This window comes from Ammospiza nelsoni, chromosome 4 (genome assembly GCF_027579445.1).
Source record: "Ammospiza nelsoni isolate bAmmNel1 chromosome 4, bAmmNel1.pri, whole genome shotgun sequence".
NCBI classification, from domain to species: Eukaryota; Metazoa; Chordata; class Aves; order Passeriformes; family Passerellidae; genus Ammospiza; species Ammospiza nelsoni.
This window is the reverse complement of record NC_080636.1, coordinates 32,507,527-32,532,251: the sequence shown is the minus strand read 5'-3', so window position 1 is coordinate 32,532,251 and position 24,725 is coordinate 32,507,527. Positions and strand designations below refer to the sequence as shown.

Genomic DNA, 24,725 nt, shown 5'->3' with positions numbered 1-24,725 from the left:
ATAGGAATCTCCAGACACATGAAAAGGTGAGCAGAACTAAAACATTTCTGATTTTCCCATCAAATACTGACAAAAATTCTCAGTACTTTTAGTCAGTTCCAATGACAGGAAGAAAACAGCATGCATCTTTAAAACTCACCAGAACTTAAAATTCAACAAGACTTGCATTAACAAGGGTGTTTCCTTTACCCTCCCTCAAACTGTTACACTTTCCAGGGCTTTTCAGGACTAGCAGCTACCTCACCCCCTCATGATGACAAGTTTAAACATGATTCAGCTGATTATTCCATAAAATATCTAATAGAGACTATGTCAAAGTTGCCAAATCTCAGTTTTACAAACTGTTTATTAGGGCTCAGTTTCTCAAAGTACTCTATTGATTCAGCCAGCCTTAAACACAGCAAATTTTTCTGACAGCATTCATGCAATGGGCAAGTTGTACACCTCTTGTCCAAAAAGACTTCTTATAAAACTAGTGCAATGCCAGCTAACAGGTAACTAGACTTTCATTAAGACATTACACATACTGGTAAGCCTAAGCAGGCACATTTATAATAGCCACAAAAAGGGTCTGCTGAGTAGTTCTTGTTAAATGGCATCCTCCAGGACATGTAAAAAAGGAACAACTGAGCTGCTGTTCAGCAGCCACAAGTTTAGAGGTTATTTTAATAGGGTGGGGGTCTACTACAAAGACTTCAGAAGTGGCACACAGCCATAAAAGCTTGTTGCAGCCTCCAACAACTCTTGCACATCATTCTCAACAGTACAACCAGCATCTTTATTTTCTGGGCTACCAAGACACTTTTTTCCATTTTGCATCTAAAATTATGAGCAAATGTAAATATCAAACCATGACACTCAAGTTCTCTCAAAGCTCAAGCAAGCAACTAGTACTAAATATAGACAGTCAGACTTTTAGTTTCTTTTCTGACATAGTTCTGATCTTCTGTTAGGAAAACCATACTTCATTGTTGTGTTTTCTCTCCATCAAAACAAAACCTCTCCACTTCCAGAAGAGATGACTCTCTTTTTTGTCCAGGAACTCAAAGTAATACTTTTATTTACAAATCCAAGTTTTGGTTTTGCCAGGATTTTCCCCATTAGGGGATTTCCCCAGCAGCTGTTCCCTGAAATAACAAATGTGAGTAATTTCACACAAAAAAAAAAAATCTTCACATATTCTCCTGTCTGGATTAGTGATTATGACTGGTAAGTCACAACACCCATCCAGTAGTTTTGAGCAGGGAAAATCCCAGATTTGAAATTGCTGGTAAAAAAAAAATCTTTTAATCTCATTCCTGACCCAACTCAAAGCAATACAACTTAAGCATTTTATTTTTATAATCAGAAAGAGCAAAACTCCATGCTCTCCTTCACAAATACCCTAACTCAGCAGAGACCATGCACACTTAGCTCTCTAGAGAAACAATTCAAATGGGCACAACAAAAACATGTCTCCCTTTTTTACTTCTGGTTCATCATGTTGTATGCACAGGAAGCTGAACTGCGGAGTCTGTAACTCCATATAATTTAACAGCTTCCTAACTGAATACATTCCAGCCTTCCTAATTACAGAAATAAATCTACAGGTGTTAGAAATAGAATTCCTTTAGGAAAACCCAAGAGCTCGGGAGTTTCTCAGGGTGTAGCCTGAGAGAGAAAGAAGGAAGCCACAGTCACTTGTCATACAGCTTGCATTTTAGTGACAACAAGAGACTGAGACACTGATAGAACTTCTAACCCTGTCAGAACTGTGGATGTCCTTTGATGATGGCAAACACAAACAGGAGTGTTTAATCAAGAGGGACAGTATCCTTTTGATAAAGGGTAAGAAGCAGTCCCCTGTCTTAATATAAGTTTACACTGAACTAGCTCAGTGCAGCAAGTACTAGCTCAAACTACTAAACACAAATCTAGGTTAGAGAAATTCAGTCCTATAAAACAGATTTAATAAATAAGTCTAGAGAACATATTTACTGAATATTTCATAAATTTTTAAAAAGGGCAATCTAGAACCACTTTATGGGTTCAAATGGATAGGCACTATCAAGCTGAATATCCCCATGGCTGTCTCAGGTGATTTTTCATTGTGTCACTTTCAGTCTTTCTACCCATTTTTATTAAATTAATTTCCAATTTTTGCCTTCAGCAGTAGTTCTCCCCTTCCAGAATCTTTGTTCCCAGGGCCTCTGGCAGAAACAAGACTTATCACCTTAACACATTTTTGTCCAAATATTTAATCAATAACTCTTCCTTGGTGTTTTAAGTTTAAACACCTCCTGGTGATTTCCTGTCACTTACAACTGTCTAGGTTGTCCAATGTTACTTTTTAAAGAGAAACTAAGCAGTGTTTACATTCACTAAGAACTACATTCACTTCCTATTAAACAAGCCACCTCTGTAACATGCAAACAAGGTAATTAGGTTCTTCTGAATTCCCTGATTTTTTTTTCTGCTCTCTAGTTTTCTGCATTTAGCTTTAGGGGCAAAAAAACAAAAAATACCCCAACGAAAACCCAACCATATATGACATTATGTCAACTACTAGTTTTGGTTCTTAGGTAAAAGGTGCCATGTCTACAGCTCATGGGTCTACAATGTCAGCCTTTAGGCTTTTCCTAACACCAAATAGGCTCTCAGTAGGAAGTACACTGACAAGAGAGAAAGGAGTAGGCCCTTTTGGTAATGGTCAGACCACAAATACACAAAATGTTAGTTTAATTACCTCAGGTCTGTTTTGTGAAAAGATTCCTATGTACTGAACATGAGATGGTTTGAAGCCTCGGTGCAGTAATGCAGAACCCACATACTCAGCTCTGTCTGAAGCCTGGAGGGGCAAAAAAAGAGGAGGAACAAAAAATAATAAGAGCAAGCTCATAATTGCTAACTCTCCTCAACAATTATTAATTGGTATGAATGAGAGAGAAGTTTTTGAGGTTATTTTGGATGCCCTCCGTGGCTCTGATAACCTAAACACTGCAGTGCCATTACATGGCACTGATTGTAATTACTACACTTGCACTCAATATGCAGCAGAAGAAACACTTGATCCAGTCAAACTTGGAAGTGTTAAGTATAAGTTTAGAGGTTCAGCACACAAACACAGAAAAGGCTGTTTTGCTGTATGTTTGTTAAACCCAAGAAGTGACCCTGGAATGATTATACATAATATTTCTGTTTAATCACAGGCATTACATACACCCTTCTTTTACTTCATTCAGTGCCTATGGGAGTAGCATTTCTCCCTTGAAAAAACAATAGAACAAGGAGCCAAAACCCACTTAGTTCTATTAACAAAGCTTGGGAAGGCAATTTTTGAAATTCTTTTTGTATAGCACATGACCTGAAACCATATTAGTCACAAGACCCCAAAAGCAAAGCTTTAATAAAAGAGGTATGCCTAACAAATTCCCAGCAAAGTCACCTTGGGAAAAAAGTGAGGTCTGTTGCACACAGAAGGTGTTTAATGGTGTTAACAGTATGCAATAGGCAAGGTTTATGCAAATTTGAAGACCAACTGATTAAATCAGGAACAACCTAAGTGTGCACAGCTGTTAATGGAGATTTGCATACAGATATTTTCAGGGATCAAGAAGCAGAATGCTGCTAGCTAGAAGCACATCTGCTAGCACCCTACACAAGTGTCATCCAGACTATGGAGACAAGGTGTCAGGAAGCCCAAACATCACCTGTAGACAGAACTCCTGTAAAGTGAGCCTCTTGGAAGCAAGCACAGTCTGAGCCCCTGAACATTACTTCAGAGCTGCTGCTTCACCCAAGTTCTAAACAATTCAGCATTGAGATGCCAAGATAAGTTTTATTTCAGAATTGTTTGGGGTTCACAAAACAGGTGCAGGAGGTGCTCTTCTTTCTCTCCCTTGCACATATTTAAGGCTGTTCCTTTAAGACACTGTAATAGGAACTAGCACCTTTCTGCAATATTCTGCTACTACTTGAAAACATATAAATAATTCAAATTTGTTATATCACATTACTGGATGTTGTATCAATGGTCTCAGCAAACAAAAGCAAGTCTAGCACTAAGAGACTACTTACCTCTTTATAGGAGATCCATTCATATGGCTGGTTTGGTTTTCTAAACCCAAGACATGGACCATTATCTAAAAAAAAAAAAAAAAGAAATAGTCCCTCAAAATTCAACCCCAACTCCTCTGTCCTGATACCACTCTTGGTGTTAAGCCCCTAGATTCTCAGCAGACACTTTCAGATGAAAAATGGGTTTTTTTCAGGGAAGGAAGCTGAGAAAGACAGAAGCTACAAAGTTTAGGCCAAGGAATACAGCACTGACTTTATTCACAGAACTCTTTCACAAAATAGCATTTCCTTTGTCCTCAAGAAAATTCACATCCAATACATCCATCATACTGCTAGACTGAGACTCCCTATGCCCAGCTGCATTTCAAAAGAGTTCAAATACATAGTTCCTGACATATTTAAAATATTATCTTTAATTTTAGACTTACTTGATACTTGTACACCCCTTTGGAAAATATCATAAACTGTTCTCACATCATCATAGTAGTAGGACAACAGTTCGTCGCTGCTGAGAAGAGCAGACCTTCGAGCACGCTCACCGCCCTAAGAAAGGCAAGCAGAAAGGTCAGACACCCTTGGGGGCTGGAAGGAATATTCTTCTTGAGAGAACTTGGGAACTATGCAAGGTTTTCCAGGACATTGTTTTAAGAGTCAAACTGCTCCCTACATTACCAAAAACCTGCCAAAATCTTATTCCCCAGCTACCTATAATAGCACAGAACAAATGAGAATAGTAAAGTCTAAGAAGGGGCATTTTGTCAAAAGCACTTTCTTAAGAAATATTTTACTCCATTAGTACAATATAGACCATAATTAATTTCATCCAGCTTCCTAAATCCAGTCTCAGAGCAGTCTAGACAGAATATTAATGGTGCAATCCCAATGTATTTTTCTAATTAAGATGACAGAACATAATCACACTTCAGTATGTGGTTTCAAACCCTAAATGATTTTAAGCATGGCCACCAATACTCTAAACAAGTGTTCTCATAAGCAAAATACTCTGTTCCAGATAGAGTCCTTTAATCCAATTAAAAGTTGCATCTTACAAAAAAGATTTATTCAAATGCAGTCAAGACAATACTATCTTGAAAATTGAAATCACCATTTTTTTAGCTGTTGAGCACTTAGAGAAGCTAAAATTGGAAGTCAACACAAGAATCTAATAATTCCGATATAACACTGCCTTTTTTAGAGTGACTGATTAAATAACCCCATTTTATAGAGAGCAATCAAGTTTCACAAACTACAATTATGCAATTACTATTAGGCCACAGTTCTTAATTAGTCCTGTTGTGATGACAGACACCTACAACCAAGTTTTTATCAGGAACAGCCCAGCTGGTTAAACAGAGGATCTTGAGTAAACACTGCATAAGATTTTCTCTATCAGTGTAATCAATTTCTGGCTCTTTCAGAAAGTCAAACCCTAGACAATTCAGGCACAGATTTAGTTAGTCTATCCTCCACAACTCAAATCTCTTCATATGCAGTCATAGATTCTTCTCCTGTTTTCAAAGTATTCTGGAAGACCAGACACCCTCTGTTCATGTATAAGCCAGATAAATACAAGTTTGTGTACAGAAGATGCCATATCACCCATGTCTGTAGAAATCAGCTAGCACACAAAAGGCACAGAGAGGAAAAATATTTTTACACTAAAACAAGCCTAACTTGTTTTAGCAAAACAGTATGAGTAATGCAGAGCTTGCCACTCCTTTGACAGTAAGCAGAAACGTACACTGTGAACATGACCCAGAACAACTTAATGAGCGGCTTACCTCTAAAAATTCATAACATTAGAAATTCAAGAGTCTACTTGCTCTCAGACCAACATCTACTCTACAGGAAATTAACAGATGACTAGCACATGTGTCTGCCTGGAAAGAAAAGCAAGACTACTTGCTTCATTTCACTGGGTTCTCAGATCTTGGATAATCAAGGTCATCTTATAGATTTTTCCCAGTGTTGCCACTCTGGAGCTAATCTAAGAAAGATCACACAATGTAGTTTGTTGCCATGGCCACGGGTAACATCAACAAGTGCAGCGTATCACATGTGCCACATCTGACGTGCTATAATTCCCTCATCAGGTGAAATACAATAGCCTAAGCCATTCCTCAGCAAGAGGAGTCAAGAAGTATTTGCTTCTCCTCATGTGGCTACAACTGTTTTGTTTACACGCCCTATTACACAGCACCACAAAAGCAACTTTTCCAGGGCCTGAGGCACTAACCAAATTTGAATATGAGTTATCAGACAGTACACTGCTGAGATACAAGACTAATGGCACTGTCCTTCTGAAAAAAGAGGAACTCTCTAACAGACTGCTGTTGCCATTGGTTCTTATAAGTTTTCAGTAAGGCGAAAATCGCCTTTCAGTTTTGCTTACTTTGTTCTTTTTCTTATAGTGAAGTAGAATTAACTAGATTTTCAACAGTCTTAGAATAAAAGTTTTTCAGAAAAACATCCATCTCCTTGTATGAAGGCCATAAGGAGTTCAACATTAGTGATGCAGTGAAATACTCCCAGGTATGTTGAAGGTCAAACCAGGAGCGTAATGCAAGGTCTAAATTGACTCATCCACTAAGCAACAGCTCTCATCTACATTTTGCTTGAAAGCAGCAAGAACTACAGTTTTAAGATCTAGTCCAAACAGTCCTCTATCCAGAATGTTTGTGCAATATGAGGGAAAGTTCTGTTTGCAGCAAACTTTAAAAAAAAAAAATCACTGGTCATTACCATCAGGTATCTGAATCCTAGGACTGGAATGTTTGGCTGACTTCACACAGGTTAGTTTGAATAGGTTTGTCCAGTAAAAAGATAAGCAGTCAAAAGGGTTGCCAGTTTTAATAACTGTCCTTAAAATAGCCAGGCAGTAAAATCTGATAAATTTGAGAACAGATTCTAGTAACTCGTGTAAAGCGGCCCTTGCAGCAGCTCAGGGACTTGCAGGAAATTACCCTACTGCACATCAAGTGCTAGTCATTAAGTAAAACCTTGGCATTGGTTAAAAATAGCAGCATCTGAAAGAAACAGATTTATTCTACAACAGAGTGTATATTACTCTATCAAGGCCTATTCAGGTCATATAAAGTAACTGCTTTTGTTCAAGCCATGGACTTGACACAGGGTTCTTAGGATTAGCAGTAATGTTGAAGGCATGCTGAAGACTCCACCACGCCTCAGGGATGAGAGAAATTTCCCTTTACCTGGGAGGGAAAATATACTAGCAAGTGGTGCTTAGGTCACCAACATACTTATTCTGAGCAGCAAGTAGTACAAACCAGAGTTTTCAAACTAGCCATTTAGTCCTAAGTATGTTATTCCCTACGAAAGTATACAGCATCTAAAACTGATCATTCATAGGGAGACAAGCACATGTGTAATCAAGTGATTCTTGAAAGACAAGGCATGCTAGAATTCTGGCAATGAATCAGAAAAACATAAGAAGACAAAGTTTTCATGAGTTGAATACTTCTCTCCATATTTGAATTTTTTTTCTTAAGGGAACAAAAAAGCCAGTCAAATCCAGTCTTACTCCTAGAAAATACTGACATCCTAATATTTATTTCTATCCTATTTTTCTACATAGCATAAACTGGAACAAATAAAAGTTTTTAAAGCAAGATTTAATATATTTGACAGCCATACACCTACACAAAATCAGCAGCCAAAGTTACTCAGCTGTTAGTCAGCAGGGGAAGGGAAGCAATCTACAGGCAGACAGGTCCAGATGTGGATGACATCCCTGGAAGTGTTGAAGGCCAGGCTGACAGGGGCTCTGGGCAACCTGGTCTAGTGCAATGTATTCCTGCCACTTCAGTAACTCTTTGCACTCATTTTCAACTACGTGTGCAATCTTTTTGCTCATCCAGGGATTGTTATAATGGGTCATACGGTGCTGGCCTACCAAATCAAAGTTTTGGAGAGATAGAAAGTGACCTGGAACAACAGTAAATAGGATCTTCTTTCTCCCATATGAAGTTATGAAGATAAAATATCAAAACATGTAGAAACCCTACTCCAGTCACTGACCTCACTTTTATTTCCTTGGCTTCTAACAAAGTTAAGTCACAAGTAAGAATTATGTAGAAGCTTATGACTACTTCAAATTTCTTTCTGTAAATGAACAAGTAGACTAGACAGTAAAACAGTAGCAAAGAGGCATTGCCTTCTGACATGTCTTTTTTTGGAGCAACTGCTCAGGCTTTTTAAAATCCTATTGTTCAGGCAGAAAAAAAAAGTTTAGACAATTTCAGAGCAGTATTTTGATTTTTTTCCCCCTGTAGAAGACAACCCATCTCAACATATACATAAGAAAATTGAGTATATGAAGTTAAATTTTAAGCAAAATGTAGTGAGTACCTGAATCCTGAGCACTGTAATAAAGTCTTGTCACTGTTATAGGAGCAGTAATTCCAACATACACTTGAAACTTGATTCAAAGCATACATTCTCATTTGATTACCATTTTAAACATTATTAATGAAAACAAAATTGGACAGATCTTAACTCATTTCAAGATATTCTCTAAGTTTGAGCTCTTATCACTGCAACATGCTAACACATTCAGGTGTTTTTCATTTAAGTCCAACTAGTATTTAGCCCATTAAAACACATTTTCTAAAGAGGCAGTGAAAAATAATACTGTTATACCTATCTTGCTCTGATCAGAGAGCCAATTAGTGTAATTGGATCAATGATGCATTAAGTAGCTTAGTGAAGTCTCATACTGCCAAACAATGATTTCAATCTCAGAATCCAACAGTGACAAGTAATTTAACTTGAAGAAGTAAAGGCAGAGAACTGAGACTGCTGTCAAGAGTCTCAAGCAAATAAGCATTTGTCATGGGATTTATGGCCAGCTAAAAGCTACTGTCTTACCATCTTAAAATGCAATGCCCCCAAAAATCTGCTGAAGTCTACACTGCCTAATGAGGCACTCCACAGCTGGAAAACTTGCACTGCTAGCTTATTCCAGCAACCAAGATGTGCTGGTTTACAAGACTATTCCACCTGTTGTCTACATGTCTGCTGACAGACTTGGAAAATCTCACCACAAAGTGAGATCTAACTCCTAGATCCTTACTCTACACATTGCTTGAACTTAGGTGTTTTCTGGTAATTATCACATTGCAACTGCATTTTTTGTTTCCCTTTTGTGTACCTCTCATAGCAAACCATTATGTGCTACAGTAACATGATGTGTCCCTATACTTGCTGCATGCTCCACTGAGAAGATCAGGAAATAAATTGTGAATGGAGGGGCCAACTAATGTGTCATTCTTCAATTTCAAAACAATAAAACACTGAAGAAAGTCCCCAATTTGAAGTAATGACAGGAGTTTCCTAGAGTTCATGAGTTGACCTACTCTGCCACATTTGTTTACATCAGTTTGTAATCATATCTGGTCTTAAGCACAAAAGTCATGTTAATTTAATTTGATACAGGACAACTAGATGCAGTCTATCCATGCAGAAGAATGTAGTGTAAAGGGAGACTTCAGTGCCAAGTATACATGTATAAAAATCTATAGTAGTAATCTCTATCATCAGTAAACCAAGAAGCTGTCAGCTTTATAATTCTACATTTTCTATTTATCTCCCTGAAAGATCACAACCTTCCAAAACTCCCCTGCCTTCAAAAGGAGAAAACACCTTGTCTCTCCTGAAGAAAGAGAACACTCTTGAAAGAATTGTTATTTGACTCTGTAGTGAGCAAGAGAATCAATAAAACCACAACAACCAAAAAAACCAGCCTTGCAATCTGCTGTCTGTATTTGCTCACAAAGCAACAGTTTCTCCCACTCAGACTATTTGACTTCACTTTTTAAAAGCCACCACCTAAAAGTAACTCTGTTTCTAAAAAGTGTAAGACAAAAGCTAAGCTAACATCCAGAGTTTAGCAGGTGGCTGGTTTAATTTCAACTAACTCTGTGGCTGGGATCTTGGCAGACTAGTATTTCTTTCCACAGATCATCTGAGGACAATTAGTACTCTCCTGATGCTTGTAACACAATATAAAGTGTCATGTGTCAGCTATTATACACTAAAAATAACAGAAGAGTTATTAGCCTAATCAGTATATACCAGTATACATACTCTGACCCCAAGACCTAATTTAATAGGTCATCATGCGGCCAGAAATTGAGAACTACACTCTGCCAATTGTAATATAAACAAGTTTTGTCACTAGTGAGATCAGAAGCTCAGTTGTCTCAGCAGAAACTTCTCCTGTTATAAGTTATTTCCTCAGGCCTCAAGCTGGTTTTCATATTCAGCAAGCCAAAATAATGAGTTCAAGCCACATTTCAGAAATGTATTTTTCTCACATTACAGGTTTAGAAACACCCTAATGTAAATCAAGTGTTCGGTCTCTCTCAGTGCTGCATTATGGTTCAAATGTCAGTGAACTACAGCATCCATCAAGTGGCACTTACCTCCACTTCCACAGACTGCATTGCTAAATCACACGGCGGTTTTATTGCCTTTGGTCTTGTTGCATACCAGTAGGTTGTGAGGGCCGCAAAGGCGCCGAAGCCCATCAGTGTGTTTGTCGGAAGGGTGCGCACATACTGCCTGACATCCCCCAGCTCGGGCATCCGTAGGTATCTGAACAGCTCGTGTGCTTGCATTGTGGTTCACTGCAGTTGTTTCAGTGCTGGAATCTGTTGGTATGAAAAAAAGTTGCACAAAAAGAATCTGAAATGCACTTTTGATTCGCTGTTGCTATAGGGCAGTGATGTATGCTTTGTCCTACTGGCTTCCTACTGTCAAAATAACCTGATCCACCACTAGGCAGGCAATATCTTTAGAAATTTGCTGCAATTAAGCAAGCAATTATTAGTTGATATTCCAGAAAAATAGATGCGGCTGAGAAGAGGGAATTTCTTCAGGCTTTTAGTATTGCTTTCAGCAGAGACTGCACTCATTTTTTAAAAAAGATGACCTTTTGTTAAAGGAGAGAATTTCACAAAGGTAAAATAGTTATTTGTAGAGCAGATGTATTGTAAGACTGTTTAAACAGTTAGTCATCAAGCAGGGAAGTCTGGGAAATGAAGGGCAGGGACATATGTTATCCTGCCTGCATGTAACAGAGAGTATCCCAATCCTATAGGAGCATAGCAGGAGCAGATTTTTCCCGTCCTAATTCCAGTAAAATAAACTCTTTTCTACTCTCCCTTCAGACATGCACAGAAAGGTCAGTATAGCAAGCTGTTTTCAAAGCCAATATCCTCCCATAGCTCCTCCATGGTACTTAGGAAGTTTGCTATTTCTCTCAGCACCATGCCAGTAATTTATCTGTGGTCATGCGGCAGACCGAGGCAGTGGCAAATGAGGCCCACAGCAGCAGCACGCAGCAATACAATCAAGCACAGGAAGCACATTTGATTTGTCACGTTCGCACAGAAGAGCTGGAAGAGGCTGCTCCCTGCCAGCACTCACTGACACGGATATTCCACAGCAAGAACCAGCTGCAGAAAAAAAAACGGGATTGCAGTCCGCTCAGCTGGTGCTCTCCTCCACAGCCAAGGTCTCCCGGGACGTGTGTCACATGCCGAAGGGCCGGCCGGTGCCCACTAGGGGAGAGGTGAGCGGGAGCAGCCGGCCCGCGCGGGGCCAATGGCAGCGGGCAGCGCTCACCCCACCGGCCCCGGGCCCGGCCCCGGCACGGCCGCCCGACACCCGCCACGGCTGGCAGCGCTGCCCCGCCGGCTTGAAGAACAAAGACATGTATTTACTTAGGTAATTTAGGTCTTAGCCATGTCCTACGGACAACGGAATTAAACAAAGGTCCTAGAGAATGTCAAAGAGGTAGCTAACAGCTACAGTCATAGTGTGTAAGGAGCCACCGCTGCAGGAGGGTGACACATGAGACTGACACCCAAACGTGCAGAATTATGTTTAGAAGTTTTAAGACCAACTATACCCGGTTAACATTTCATATTTCTGCAGGAAAATTTCTAGTTTACAGTCTGACCTTGAAATCGTTACTGCAGCAATCAGTTATGCAGCCAGACAACAGAAACGTGGTCTAGTTCACAAAAAGTCTAACCAGTATTTGGACAAGATTTGCTAGAGACAGCAAAATAGTAATAAAATTGGTTCAAAGGGCCCATGCTTTCACAATGTTAATAGGGCAGGCTGAAGCAAGGTCATGGATGGGGGCAGCTGGGATGGAGTCAAGTTCCATCTCTGGAAGAGTCCTAGACCCATAGAGTAATCCCCAGGCAGCAGGCACTGCTCTCTCCCCCACACCTTTCTCTTCTGGCCTAGCCTTAGGGCACAGGGCTGCATCACCCTGGCAGGCAGTGCAGGGCCACTACAGAAATGCCTTCTTGTTATCTGCACAGTGATATACAGCAGACTATAATCAAAATCCACAACACATCAGGCTGTAACAATTGAAGGTAGAGATGAACTGAATATATAAACAAGCTCTTAATTTCCTTTTTTAAAAAAGGAATCAGTTATTGATTTAACAGTTATGATCACCATGCAGCTGCTTCTTACACCCCTAATCATGTTCATTAGCATTACAGGTGTGAAAACTACTACTTAAGTTTGACTATACACAGACGAACAGTAAGAATAAAAAAACCTCTTCACCAACTAGGAAGTCTGGACTTAAAAGTTAATTTCACATTTATCACGGACACCACATCATAAAACTAGACAAGGGGGTCTATGATATGGGTAATGGCTAAGAGCAAGCTTAGCTCTTTCCTCAAGCTCCACAATGAGCACCTTTGACTTTTAAAACTGTTTTCCTGTCTGTATTAGTCATGAGGTGTCCTGCACACACACTATGATTTAGGAATGCAGTGCAATTTGAATTGCTCAAAAGGCTGTGATGCCTTTACAGGTAACAAGAACAGAAACAAACATTTAATTCACACAACAGTCCCATTATAGTCAAGGACTGGCTATGATTTCAGCCTGGGTGAAGAGAAGAGAAACACCTCTGCTTTTCATTTCCTTGCCCAGCTCTTTCTAGGGAAGCCTGCAATATAAAACTGTTCTTGAGCAGCTATACCACAAGTTATCAGCTATCCAATGACACATTTTGCTGCTTATGTTTATATTGAGATAATATCTTACTATATCTCCTGCCTCATCCACACAAAAGACCAGGACACAGTTTTCTGCAAGACTAAGTCATTGCAAGCTTTAACACTATCTGTTAAGTCATACGAGCTCGTCTTCTGCATTTAGGGCAAAGCCAACTGTAACCAAGACAATAAATTCACATTCTTAACACATGCATCCAAATATACCCCATCAAGAAAAGTGGCTTCAATGCCTCCCAGCCTTCAAGTCATCTCAGTATCTAGCTGGCTCATGCTCCAAACATCATCAGACACCCTGGGTTTTTATCATGACCAAGGAGAATGGTTTAGAGTCCTCACACTGAGATACAAAGATCCTCAGAGTGGAGCTTGCTTCTAGTTTTCAGTTGTTTTCCTCAAGGAAGGGCCCAGCTAAGTTTGCTCACTCAAGGCAAGTAAAAAAACCCACGCTCTCTTGACAAATTCTTGTCCTGCAATTCTTTCTTACCAAGCAGGATCTGGAACACAAGGGACAGACTCAAACTAAGCCCCAGTGTGAGACACAGCTGAAGACCAAAAGGAAGGAGATGCCAGATGGAAAGTACCAGTCTGTAATACTCAGATTGCTACATGTAGGGGAGGGAAGAGCAGAATCAACATCTGAGGTCAAAAGCACTTTTTTCTCAATGCCATCAATAGACCATGCTATTTTTTTTTTTAAAGACCAGAGGGAAAGAAGTTTGGGTAATGAGCCAAAACTGCCTCAGAGACAATTATCTGTCTTGACCACCTCCAAAGAAACAATTCCCCCAGTGCAGCCCAAAAAGGCACCCCTCAGCACTCACCGTACCAATTTGGCTAAGGAGCTCTGTAAGTTTCAAAGCCAGCTCTCTGCTCACACACACCCACCCGCCCTGCAGCACCCAAGACTCGTTCTTTACAGCACAGCCAGTATCTCAAGGCAGCGACCCAAGTTGGCAGGGCTCAGCCGCTCTCTGCTGCTCCCACTCCGGGCGTACAATGGTCTATTTACAGTGGGCAGCAGCCTGCCTATTGTCTGCCCGTAGCCGGGCATGGTCCGAGTGCAGCAGAAGAGAACAGGAGAGCAGCCATCGGCTTCTGTAGTGCAGAGAAAACAACCCCAAGAACCAATGGCCTTTCTTTCTCTCTGTGCTAATATTTAGATAAACAACACACTAGCACTGCCATAAAGGCAGGTCCGTCACATGGTGTAAAAGAACAGGCTGTGTTATTTCTGCAGCCTCTTGCAGGGAGGAGAAATCTACAAGACACGCCGCCTCTTATTATGAGCAATATAGCATTATGATGTTTTCATTATCATACGCTGAAACAGGGAACCAGCCACCCATATACCTTTGAGTTGTCCTGACAGCTACCTGCCACTGCAGTCTGTTTTTCTTTACTTACTCTTACAGGTTACACTGCTCAGCTCCCATGGATCTTTTTTTCTTAAGCCTTTCTCCCCTCAGCCTTTGAAAGACCAAGTGCAGAATCATGTTCTAGCCCTTTTATTATGTATAAAAAACCAGGTAGAACAAATAGCTTTGGCTATTAACCCAAGAAATCCTTTTGTCTGAGCAGAATACATAATCCTCATCTCAGAGTGCATTTATAATCACCTTAAATTTGAGTCAGTCCACCCTGTCCTAGGTAACATGCTGCCACAACCCTTTCCACACTAGCCAGGCAGTCACAAGGGAGGTGATCTGGCAAACACAATCTTTCTATACTATTCCTGATGCTAGCTCTCAACTAGATCAACTCTCATTTCAATGACCAGATAGCCATTAGCTTCCAGAAGGAAACAACAGCACAGCTGGGGAAGAGGGTGGACTACTGTAATACTACATTAGGCACAAAACTGTAAACACTGCTTACAAATCCTCCCAGGATTTTCTGCCTGTCCTGCAGTCAGAGGGAATCTGACTGAGCTCTTGCAAACACCTGTAACATAGCCAAACTAACCAGCAAGCAAACCACAACCACCTTCAAGATACAGCAAAGGAGCTTTGGTATTTGAGACCTGAAGGAGAGATCCTAGTTTAAGCTCTGTATAACAAACAAGATAGCAAGATGCCTACTGTGGTGCAGCCTGTCATGTCATATATGAGGAGTCATATATGACTCCTCAGGCAGAGAAAATTTGCCTGAAAAAACCAAACACATTGAACTGTCTAATCCACTACTATGACCTCCTCTTCCTCCACCACCTCTGCCTCACCCCTCGGCACCTCTCCAACTTTTCTTTTTCAAAAATCTTACCCAGAAATCACCTAATTTATCCAGCCAAGCTTGAGAGCTATAAACCCTTCTTTTAAAGCAGTAACTGACCTATTTACCTTCCTGCAAGAGTGAAGAGGAAAGAACTAGAGAACTAGGAACACATCCCAGGCAGGAGGAACCACCAGGTCCTTAATATGCACACCTCACATCCAACTCCTCTTCAGCTCCCTAAGTCAGGCTCTCAGCAACCATGGGGCATCACATACTGGGGTGTAGGTTCGTTCCCTCTACTGGTTCAGATTCTCTTCCTGCATTTGGGACAAGGCAGAACTGGAGAGAAACACCCTACAAGCTGGATTCAGACCCATAAGTTAGGACGCTGACTTACTCATAAAGTGCAATCAAAGTTAAGGCTGCAACCTTTAAGGGGCACTAAATCTGAAATGGGTCAAGGTTCTGTTCACACCAACAAGCAAAGTCACAGGCCCGTCCTCAGACATTTGGCCTCAGTCCCCTTGCAATCAAGTGGAACTCCACCTGGATTCTTGCCTCTCAGTGAGGTCCAGTAAGTAATTTGAGTGCACACTGGTGAGGTCACTGGAGTTTATTCCAGTTCAGGAGTTGAAACACGTGACAAGAATCTGCTCAATGCCTTTTGTGCAATTACAGTCCTCCAACAACATTTGGTAACCCTGTGTATGAAGGAAAATCAACACTTACCACTAAAACCTTTCAGAGAATGATTGCTTTGAGTTACCTTTAATCCATGCCTGTACATACACATCATGGCACTGAGCAATCTTGCTGGTTTCTCATCTCCAAAAACCCGATAAGATGCCTGCAAATATTTATTTTTCAGCCTACGCTGCTATCCACTAGAACTGCATCCCTGCAACTCTGATTTGCATGGCACTACTCTGTCAATCTAGTGTCATTCCAAACACCATTTAGATGAAAACCACCATATAGAACCAAACAGCTTTTTCCTGGTATGATCTACTCAAGCTGAGTAGACCATACTCAAGGTGAGTAGATCATACCAACTTACTCATTCTACTCCTCCCAGGAAAAGGTTACCATTCACAAAGCCCAGTATGCAGTATCAAGCTAACACATGGTTTAAGTGCTCACTTGAGACTCTGTGAGAAGGAGTTTCTCACTCATACTTCGGATACCTGAACTCCGGCTGAAGGCAACCTGCCCTACCACACTGCACTAGATAGGGTTTACATCCAGCAGGTTGTTACAAAAAATCAAATCCCTTAACACACTGAGACTGCAAGATCAGTAAGTACTTCGGAGAAGCAATTGGCTCACTGAGTGACCTCCCAACACCAGCAGCCCAAAAAATAGTATGACAAACAGAACAATCTTCTGACCACAGGTATTAAAGTATGCCTGCATCTACTCTGAGTCAGTGATAGTAAGCATCTTTGTCTTGCTTTCCTAGGAAATTAATTCAATCTTACTAGGCTATTATTGCAGTCTGACTGCAGAAGCCAAATTTCCAAAACATGGCACATGCAGTATCAAACTAAAAAGCTTAAGAGTTCTGGGTTCAAGAACAGTAATTCATAAAAAAAGGTGAAATCCTCTTTTGGAAATACAACATCATGCACCTCTGGTATAGCACTTAAATGGCTCAACTACAAAAGCAAAATCCATTTTTCCTCTACACCTCTATAAAATCATGCAAGCTGTTTTCAATCAGTCTTGAGCAAACTACCAGTACTACTAAGGTTCAAATCCTGACAAAAAAAAATTACTATCACAGAATGGTTTGGTTTGAAAAATACCTTAAAGATTATCTACCTCCAAACTCCCTACCAGAGGTAGGAAATCATATTTTACTCTGTGTAGATGAGTAACTCTCAACACAAAAGGCAGCAAGAGAGCAGAAGCCTTATACTATCAAGTGTCCTTGTTCCAGCAGTCAGGTGGGATCTGCGCAAGCCCCACATCCGCTGACAGGGCTCAGCCTACAGCCTGGAAAGGTCAACGCTGCACAGCAGAGCTTCCCTGAGCCACACAGCATTGTAAACTCCCCCACAAAACCATGCGCCAATGCATAAACCATCACCCCTCTTACTTGTGAGGATTTCTAGGGAGTTACTGCTGGTTATATTTACCATAGTGAAACGTTTAACATATCTGAACTTTTAATTTAGCAGAGCAGGGAAGCAGGACATGGCAGGCAGTCTGTTCATAAGACCACCAGAAGCCCAATTCATCAAGCAATGTATCCCTTGGGCCAGAACATCTCTCTTGTCTCTGCTGCACATTCAAAAAATTTCCTGCTATTAATTTTCTTCAGTCTACCCAATTCCATCAACCCTATTAGCAAGAAAAACAATACACAAAAATCTATTTTTACCTTCTGTTGTTCACTTTAGTAAAAGCGCTGTTTTCTTGGAAGGATAAGAAAGGGAATGGAAACATTTTACTCTGCCCCACTGGAGGGGCACAAAACAGGGAAGGTACAACCCACCTCTGCCTCCTCCCAAAAATCCCATGAAGTATTCCTTTCTAGTGGAGCAAGGAGATAGGAGAACCAGCTACACAGACTTCACTCAAAAGACAGGCAAGTCAGTTACCCACAAAAATATTTCAAAGTTGTCTTACCATCTACTATAAATTGCTGGGTTTGTTTTTTCTACCAATATCAACCTTGTACTTGTCCTTGAAGCAAAAAGCTGCTTAGGTGTCTCTTTCTCAAAAACTGAAAACTTATTTCCAAACTCATTTCCAAACTCATGTTGCTCAAGTTGTAGTTGTAAAACAACATCTACCAAATTTAGAAGCTACCTTTGTAAATTCATTGTAATCATGCAGTCCTCACACTAGGCTAAGGCTGTTTGCTTAAGACCTTGAATTGATAACACTACACACAACAGCTACTTGGAATGACAAGCTTTAGATTTTTCCCATCAGCCATCTTTTAAACATTTCCCCATCCCAATACAAACAAGTTACATATCCTTAAACTTTAAAAAGGCAGTAACAGCAAGAGTCCATGAGGAACTCTATGTATCAGTTTTTGCATTATTAACACTGCTATTGTTGCAAGAGGAAAAGAAAGGTATTTTTCAGTAAACTCGATGCCCTCTTATATTCAATTTCTTGATGCAAGAAATCTGATCCAAATCCTAGTGCTGAGAAATCTCAGCTTGTGAGTTTGAGAGCACGTTCCAAAGCAAAGAGGCAATAATAAACTTTCCTGACCAGGCTCAGGAGAGTGCATGATTCCCTGTAAAGCAATGCAGATGAAAAAGGAAATCTATTAACACCACATGGATGAGGTCTGTTCTTTCCTATCAAGAACCTGACAATCATACCTTGGACGCTAACCCAAGTGAGGCAATGTTTAGATTACATAGTCCAGGAGGGTGTCCGTAATACTCCAGACGGCTCACAGCCATGCCGTTTAGAAATTTAGAAGGCTTCAAGTGTTGCAATTCCTGTTCAACAGGAACAAGAAATGTATGCATCCTAGAACAAAAGCGTCGGGTAACCAGGCTAAATCTCTGTGCTGTAGCACTGCAAGTCCTACCTAGCAGCAGAGGAGGCCTGCAAAGTCAAAGCCACTCAACCTTCCATTTTAGGCCAGTTTGCCTCACGCTGCATTTCCACACGTACTCTAAACTGCTTTAAAGGAAGAAGAAAAAAAAGCTGTATCAAGTACACGCTGCATTCACGCCCGAAAAACAACGTACTCGAAGGCAAAGTCCGGCAGCTAAACGAACGCGAAGCCGCGGGGCCAGCGGGCAGCACCGCGCTGCCCTGCCCGCTACCCGCTGCTCGGCCCGGCCGAGCCGCTCACCCCGCGCCAGGTCGAGCCGAGCCCGGCTGGGGGGCAACGCCGGCGCCGAACAATGCCCGGCCAGCCCGAGCTGCCGCAGCGCCGGGGGGAGGCCGGAGACAGACAGCTACGCTTTCCTGAAGGCTTTTGTGCGAGGGGAAGCCCAGCCGGCTCCGGGGGACGCTGATCCCACTGAGGGCCGGGAGGAAAGCCCCGCGGCCCCGCAAAGACAGCCTACAGGGACCGCCGGGCCCCGCGGTGACAGCAGCCGCGCAGACCACCCCGGCCCCGCGGCGGCCGCTCCGGCAGGCCCGGCCGCCTCCCTCAGCGGCGCGTCCCTGACGGCCCCCGGCCCCGACGGCAGCAGAGCCCCCGAATCCCGCTCACCTCCCAGCAGCAGCTGCGACCACGGCTGTACGCGCGGCCTCAGCGCCGCCCTTTTAAAGCCTTGCACGGCGGGATCGGCGTGTGCGTGTGCCGGGCCCGCCTCCGCCTCCTCCGCCTCCTCCCGTCCGCGCCGCCCGGCGGGGGCTGCCACTCGGCCTTGCCCGTGTCTGTCTCGCGGCCCTGCCCCTCCCCTTGCCCCTGCCCACAGTAACTCACACAAACCCGCCGGGAGGGCGGTGGAAATGTTGTACTGTGCGGGCACAAATGACAGAGATGGCCAGGGAGCTGAGGGGAGCACTGGCACTACTGCCACCTAACACCTTTCAGGTCTGATGTGACAGCTTGCAAAGCAAGGGCTTTCTTACGGCTCCCGAAAGGACATCTTCATCCAGTATGAATATGCTAAACGGACATAATTTGAAGTATGAAGGTGTTGGAAGAGGACAACGACCTTGTTGCAATTTGTTGCTTACCTCTGCCAAACTTTTTTTGTGAGGTGCTGTGAATTTGAGGGGCATGTTGAGGTGGCTGGGGCTTGATCAGGACCCCGGTAGTTATCATAGAATCACAGAATGTTTTGCGTTGGAAGGAGCCTTAACAATCGGCTAGTTCCAATGCTTCTGCCATTGGAACTTCTGCCACTGGAACTTCTGCCTGCATACACCAGGCTGCTCAAAGCCTCATCCAACCTGGCCTTGAACATTTCCAGGGATATAGAATCCACAGCTTCGCCAGGCAACCTGTTCTGGTGTCTCTGAACTCTCGTAGCAAAGAATTTTTTGTTCAGATCTAATCTAAACCCACCCTCTTTCATTTTATAATCCATAACCTATTTTCCTATCACTAAATGCCCGTGAAAAAGACCCTCTCCAGCTGTCCTGCAGACCCCACATCCTCCCTTTGGATACTGGAAGGCTGCTGTACTTTTTCTCCAGAGCCTTCTGTAGGCTAAACAACCCCAGCTCCTTCAGCCTGTCTTCACAGGAGAGGTGCTCCTGATCATCTTCATGGCCCTTTTCTGGGCCTGCCTGAGGGTGTCCATGTCCATCGTGTGCTTGGGACCCCAGAGCTGGATGTAGTATTCAGATGGCATCTCATGAGAGCAGTGCAGGAGCAGAATCCTGTCCCACACCCTGCTGGCTACACTCCTTTTGATGCAGCCCAGGACACATTTGGCTTTCTAAACTGCAAGTGCACATTTGCTGGCTCACGTCCAGCCTCTCATTCACCAACACCCCTAAGTCTTTCTACCCAGGGCTACACCTCAATCTGTTCTCTGCCCAGCCTGTATTCATGCTTGGCATCGCCCCAACCCAGATGTAGGACCTTGCACTTGGCCTTGTTGAGCTCTCTGAGGGTCATGGCTCCACCTCAAGTCTGTCCAGGCCCCTCTGGATGGCAGTTAAGTTACCTCAACTGTTTTCGGTTTGGCTATGTGCTGCATTGGTCCATTAGACATGTAAATCATCATCTCACATGTCAAAGTCCCACTATGTTGCACATTCTTCATTGCCATAATTTCCCTATGTTTCCTGGGTATTCTTTATTTTAAGTGTGTGTATGGGTGTTAAGGCTGTACACTTTCATACAGAGATACACACACATACACATACACACACAAATATATATAATATTCTATAAATTACTGGAGGTGCTTTTATTTTACATAAAGGCAACTAGAGTCTCCTAATGCTTCAGTTTATACTGGAGTATAAACCAGGCAAAGGACTTCCCACAGAACAGCATTTTAAGAAAGGAAGGAGCCTATATTCACTCTTTAGCACAAAGGAGGAGGGCAATTGTGAAGCTGCTGATAGCCCCCACGTAACTGCACTTGGTTCACGCTATGGAGTGACTCAGAAATTCAAAATAAATTGCTTTCCCAGGAAAGGAAGTGAAAGCATTTAATCCAGGAGTGCAACTCACTGACTGCTGTTGCTAATGGGCACAGAGTCTCTAGTGCCACACGAAAGCTCCTTGAGGAAAGCCCCAGAGCACAAGCAGCATGGACACCAGCTGCTCCGCCATGAGTAGGCTGTCCTGCTTCCCTCCTATTGCACTGTTGGGATTTTAGCTGACTAGAGATTAGAAAAGTACAAGGCCGTGGCTAATTCCAAGTCCTGCACCTGCAAGATGGCGTGTCCTTGGGCCTAGCTAGAATATAATAACAAATAGTTATTGAGAAAGAGACATGAGAAAAGAGAGATGTAACTCCTAAGGAATGGGGAAGAGCTGATGTTGTGGTGGGGCCAATAGACAGTGTAAATTACAGAATATTCATGAGCTTATTACTTGCTGTATAAGTGTCTGATGCTCTCTTCAATAAACAGAACTTGCTGAACACTCATATTGAGTGTCTGAGTTTTCCCTGCACCCGACAAATGGCTCATCCCCAACAAATGGCTCTTTCTGCAACATTGCACCATACTTTGTGCTCATGTAGACACAGCCAGACTCTGCCATATGATTTTTGCATTTTGTCCACAATTTTGGATGAAAGAAACAAGTGAGATAGAGTTGCATACATATCTCAGGCACAGGTGATTTCATGCTTTGTCCTGAATGTGTTTATGTTCCACCTGCCAAACACCAAAGCTTACTGTTATTTTATCCACTATGCTAGTTAATCCTTTATTAGCATGTTTCTCCATACCTGAGTTTCTAAAGGCCCACATTTTAGTGCTTCTTCCAAGAAACTTTAGTGAACTGGTTTTGTCTTGTATTTCACTGGAAAGAGAGTCTCTAAAAAAACTCTCTCTCTTTCTATGTCTTGTACCTTTTAATGAATTCTGTAAGCAACATGAAATTGCAAAAGTCTCAGCAACACAATATTTAAATAGGTATCTCAGTAGTGCCAGGTATCATTCCTCTGATGCCCCTTGATGCTCACCACATTATACATCCAGGGACTATTCTCTGAAATCAGCTTTTTGCCAGCTGATCAGAAAAGACAGGAACCCAGTGTCAACCAAACTGTGTAGGAAAAACACAGGTAACACAGAAGTAGGAGCATAAAATCTACAATGAAAATATTGGACTGTCTTACACAGGGGAACAAAGGAACCTGGTGTTCCTCTGGATCAGGAAGGTCTAGGACCCTTTAGCAATTACATACACATTTTAACTATATTTGAGGTTTCACCAACTCTTTTTATTGGTGTACAGGGCATACAGGCTCTGAACCTATTTCATTATGGAAATCAGCTCTTTAAGTACATCAGATACACCAAATAAGTAAATAAAGACATCCAAAAGGAGATTCTGGCTTTCTTGTTTAAAGGGAGTTCCCTGTATTCCAGTCTGTGTCCACAGCCTTTTGTCCTTTCATCAAGAAGGGTCTGCCTCCATCTTTCCCTGTAAAATAGATATTTACACACCAGCAAGATCCTCCCCTAGCCCCAGGTTTTTCCTTCTTGAAGTTTAACCTCACCTCATATGACAAAAACTCCAGTCCCTTTACCATAGTCATGGCCCTTCACTTGACTCTTTCCAGTATTCCATGTTTCTTTTGTATGGAGGAGACCAGAGTGGGCAGTGCTCCAGCTGTGGCCTCCCCAGTGCTGAGTAGAGGGGGATGATCATCTCTGCTTCACTGCATGTGAGGATGGACTACTCTTGAGCTTGGAGAAGGTGATCCTTAGAAAAATCAATCCATTTTCTTGGATCCCTTCTTTCTCCAGGACCATAATATTAACACAATGTTAACAGCTGTTAATAATTATCCCATAAAGAGATTACCCAAAACAAAGGATTTCCATTTCAGCATATGAACATTATAGAATTTTCAGTAATTTTTCCCTGTAATATTGATACCAGAGTACTGTTCTTATATATATGTACTGTTTGTCATTACTGTTTTCTTTTTATTTAATTGTAGTATTTTTATTTTGCTCTACAGGGTATGCAGATCACTCTACTGAATTGGGTAATCCTAAGTGTATAATCTCAGAACCATCCCAAATGTATCAGTTTTACACAAAACAGACTATTTAGCCTTCTACCATACTGTATCTGCATCTGCTAACACTTGGGTGCAATCTCAAGAGAAGAAAACCAAAGAAATGTTATATAAATAAGCACTTCAAAATGTCTAACACATATAGCAACTAAAACACATGAGCTACTGGGTCTATGGAGCAGGAATAGTTGCTTCTATCTTGACAACCCTCTTCCTAGTGAGAAATGGAATAATGCTCATTTTGCATGTGTAAATTTCATACACCTGAGAAATGGAATCCCAGTACTGACAGGAAACACCAGGGAGCAGGAAAGTCCCTCCAGAGTCAGGAACCAGCAGGACCTGAGGACAGCTCCAGCAGAAGAGATGCTTTTTCCCAGGAGCTCTGCTGTCCCCCAGGGCACCCCGACAGGTGATACCAAGCAGTTTAACCAACAGCCTTGGGCAATTTCAGGTGACAAGTCATGTCTGGGGTCTATGTGGAGGCGCAGTGGGGAACAGCAGGAACCAACACTAGGACTAAGGACAAGACTAGGACATATGTCACCTCCTTTGACCTGCTGGCCACTCTTCTTTTGATGCAGCCCAGGATGTGGTCAGCTTTCTGGGCTGCAAGTGCACATAATATTCCTGCCACATATCGAAAGACAATGGTGACATGGGGACCTAAGTTTGAGGTTATATGACAGTTACATAATGGTTGGATTTCACCTCAGAGCTCTTTTCCAAACTAAATGACGATTCTATGACAACTAGAGCTGGGATAAAAAGGTAGTCTGTGAAGAAGATACTGGAATAAGATACTGTAGGCTTGCAACAGATGAACTGGTTTGTTGAGGACAACTGAATTTGGTTATCTCTACACCCTTTTTTTCTCCTGATCTATGTCATCATCATACAAATGCAGTTTCATCTAAGAAACAACATATCATATTGGGCACTGCAGCAAACATCCCAAAGGTAAGAGAGACCCAGAAGTAAGAAACTCTGTCCTAGGTCAGAGATGAAAAATACATGTTAAGGGATTCCCACAGACTACAGTCATCTGCCTTCCTTTCAAATGGATGAAAACAAACTCAGACAAACTGAGTTAATGAATGAGCTGTACTGGTAGGGCCCTAGATAAAGGTCTGTGCAGTGCCAGCCTAAAGCTTGCTTCACTCACCCTCAGTATGTTGCCTTAAATAGTTCTTCAGCTTAGAAAGACAGAAGTAAGGAAGTCATGAGT

The 24,725-nt window shown here is 42.0% G+C and overlaps 1 protein-coding gene across 1 annotated transcript in view; it reads right to left on the bottom strand.

Moving 5' to 3' along the window:
- The window catches only part of ACSL1 (acyl-CoA synthetase long chain family member 1), a 38,131-nt gene extending 18,449 nt beyond the window's left edge, over positions 1–19,682 (bottom strand). Inside the window, exons 1-5 of the mRNA XM_059471106.1 lie at positions 19,540–19,682; positions 10,500–10,727; positions 4,485–4,599; positions 4,057–4,121; positions 2,726–2,827 (exon numbers count right to left, since the gene is read on the bottom strand). Coding sequence (XP_059327089.1) covers positions 2,726–2,827; positions 4,057–4,121; positions 4,485–4,599; positions 10,500–10,694 — 477 coding nt within the window. The 5' untranslated portion in view covers positions 10,695–10,727; positions 19,540–19,682. The remainder of the gene's footprint in view (positions 1–2,725; positions 2,828–4,056; positions 4,122–4,484; positions 4,600–10,499; positions 10,728–19,539) is intronic.
- Between the last annotated feature and the right edge of the window lie 5,043 nt (positions 19,683–24,725).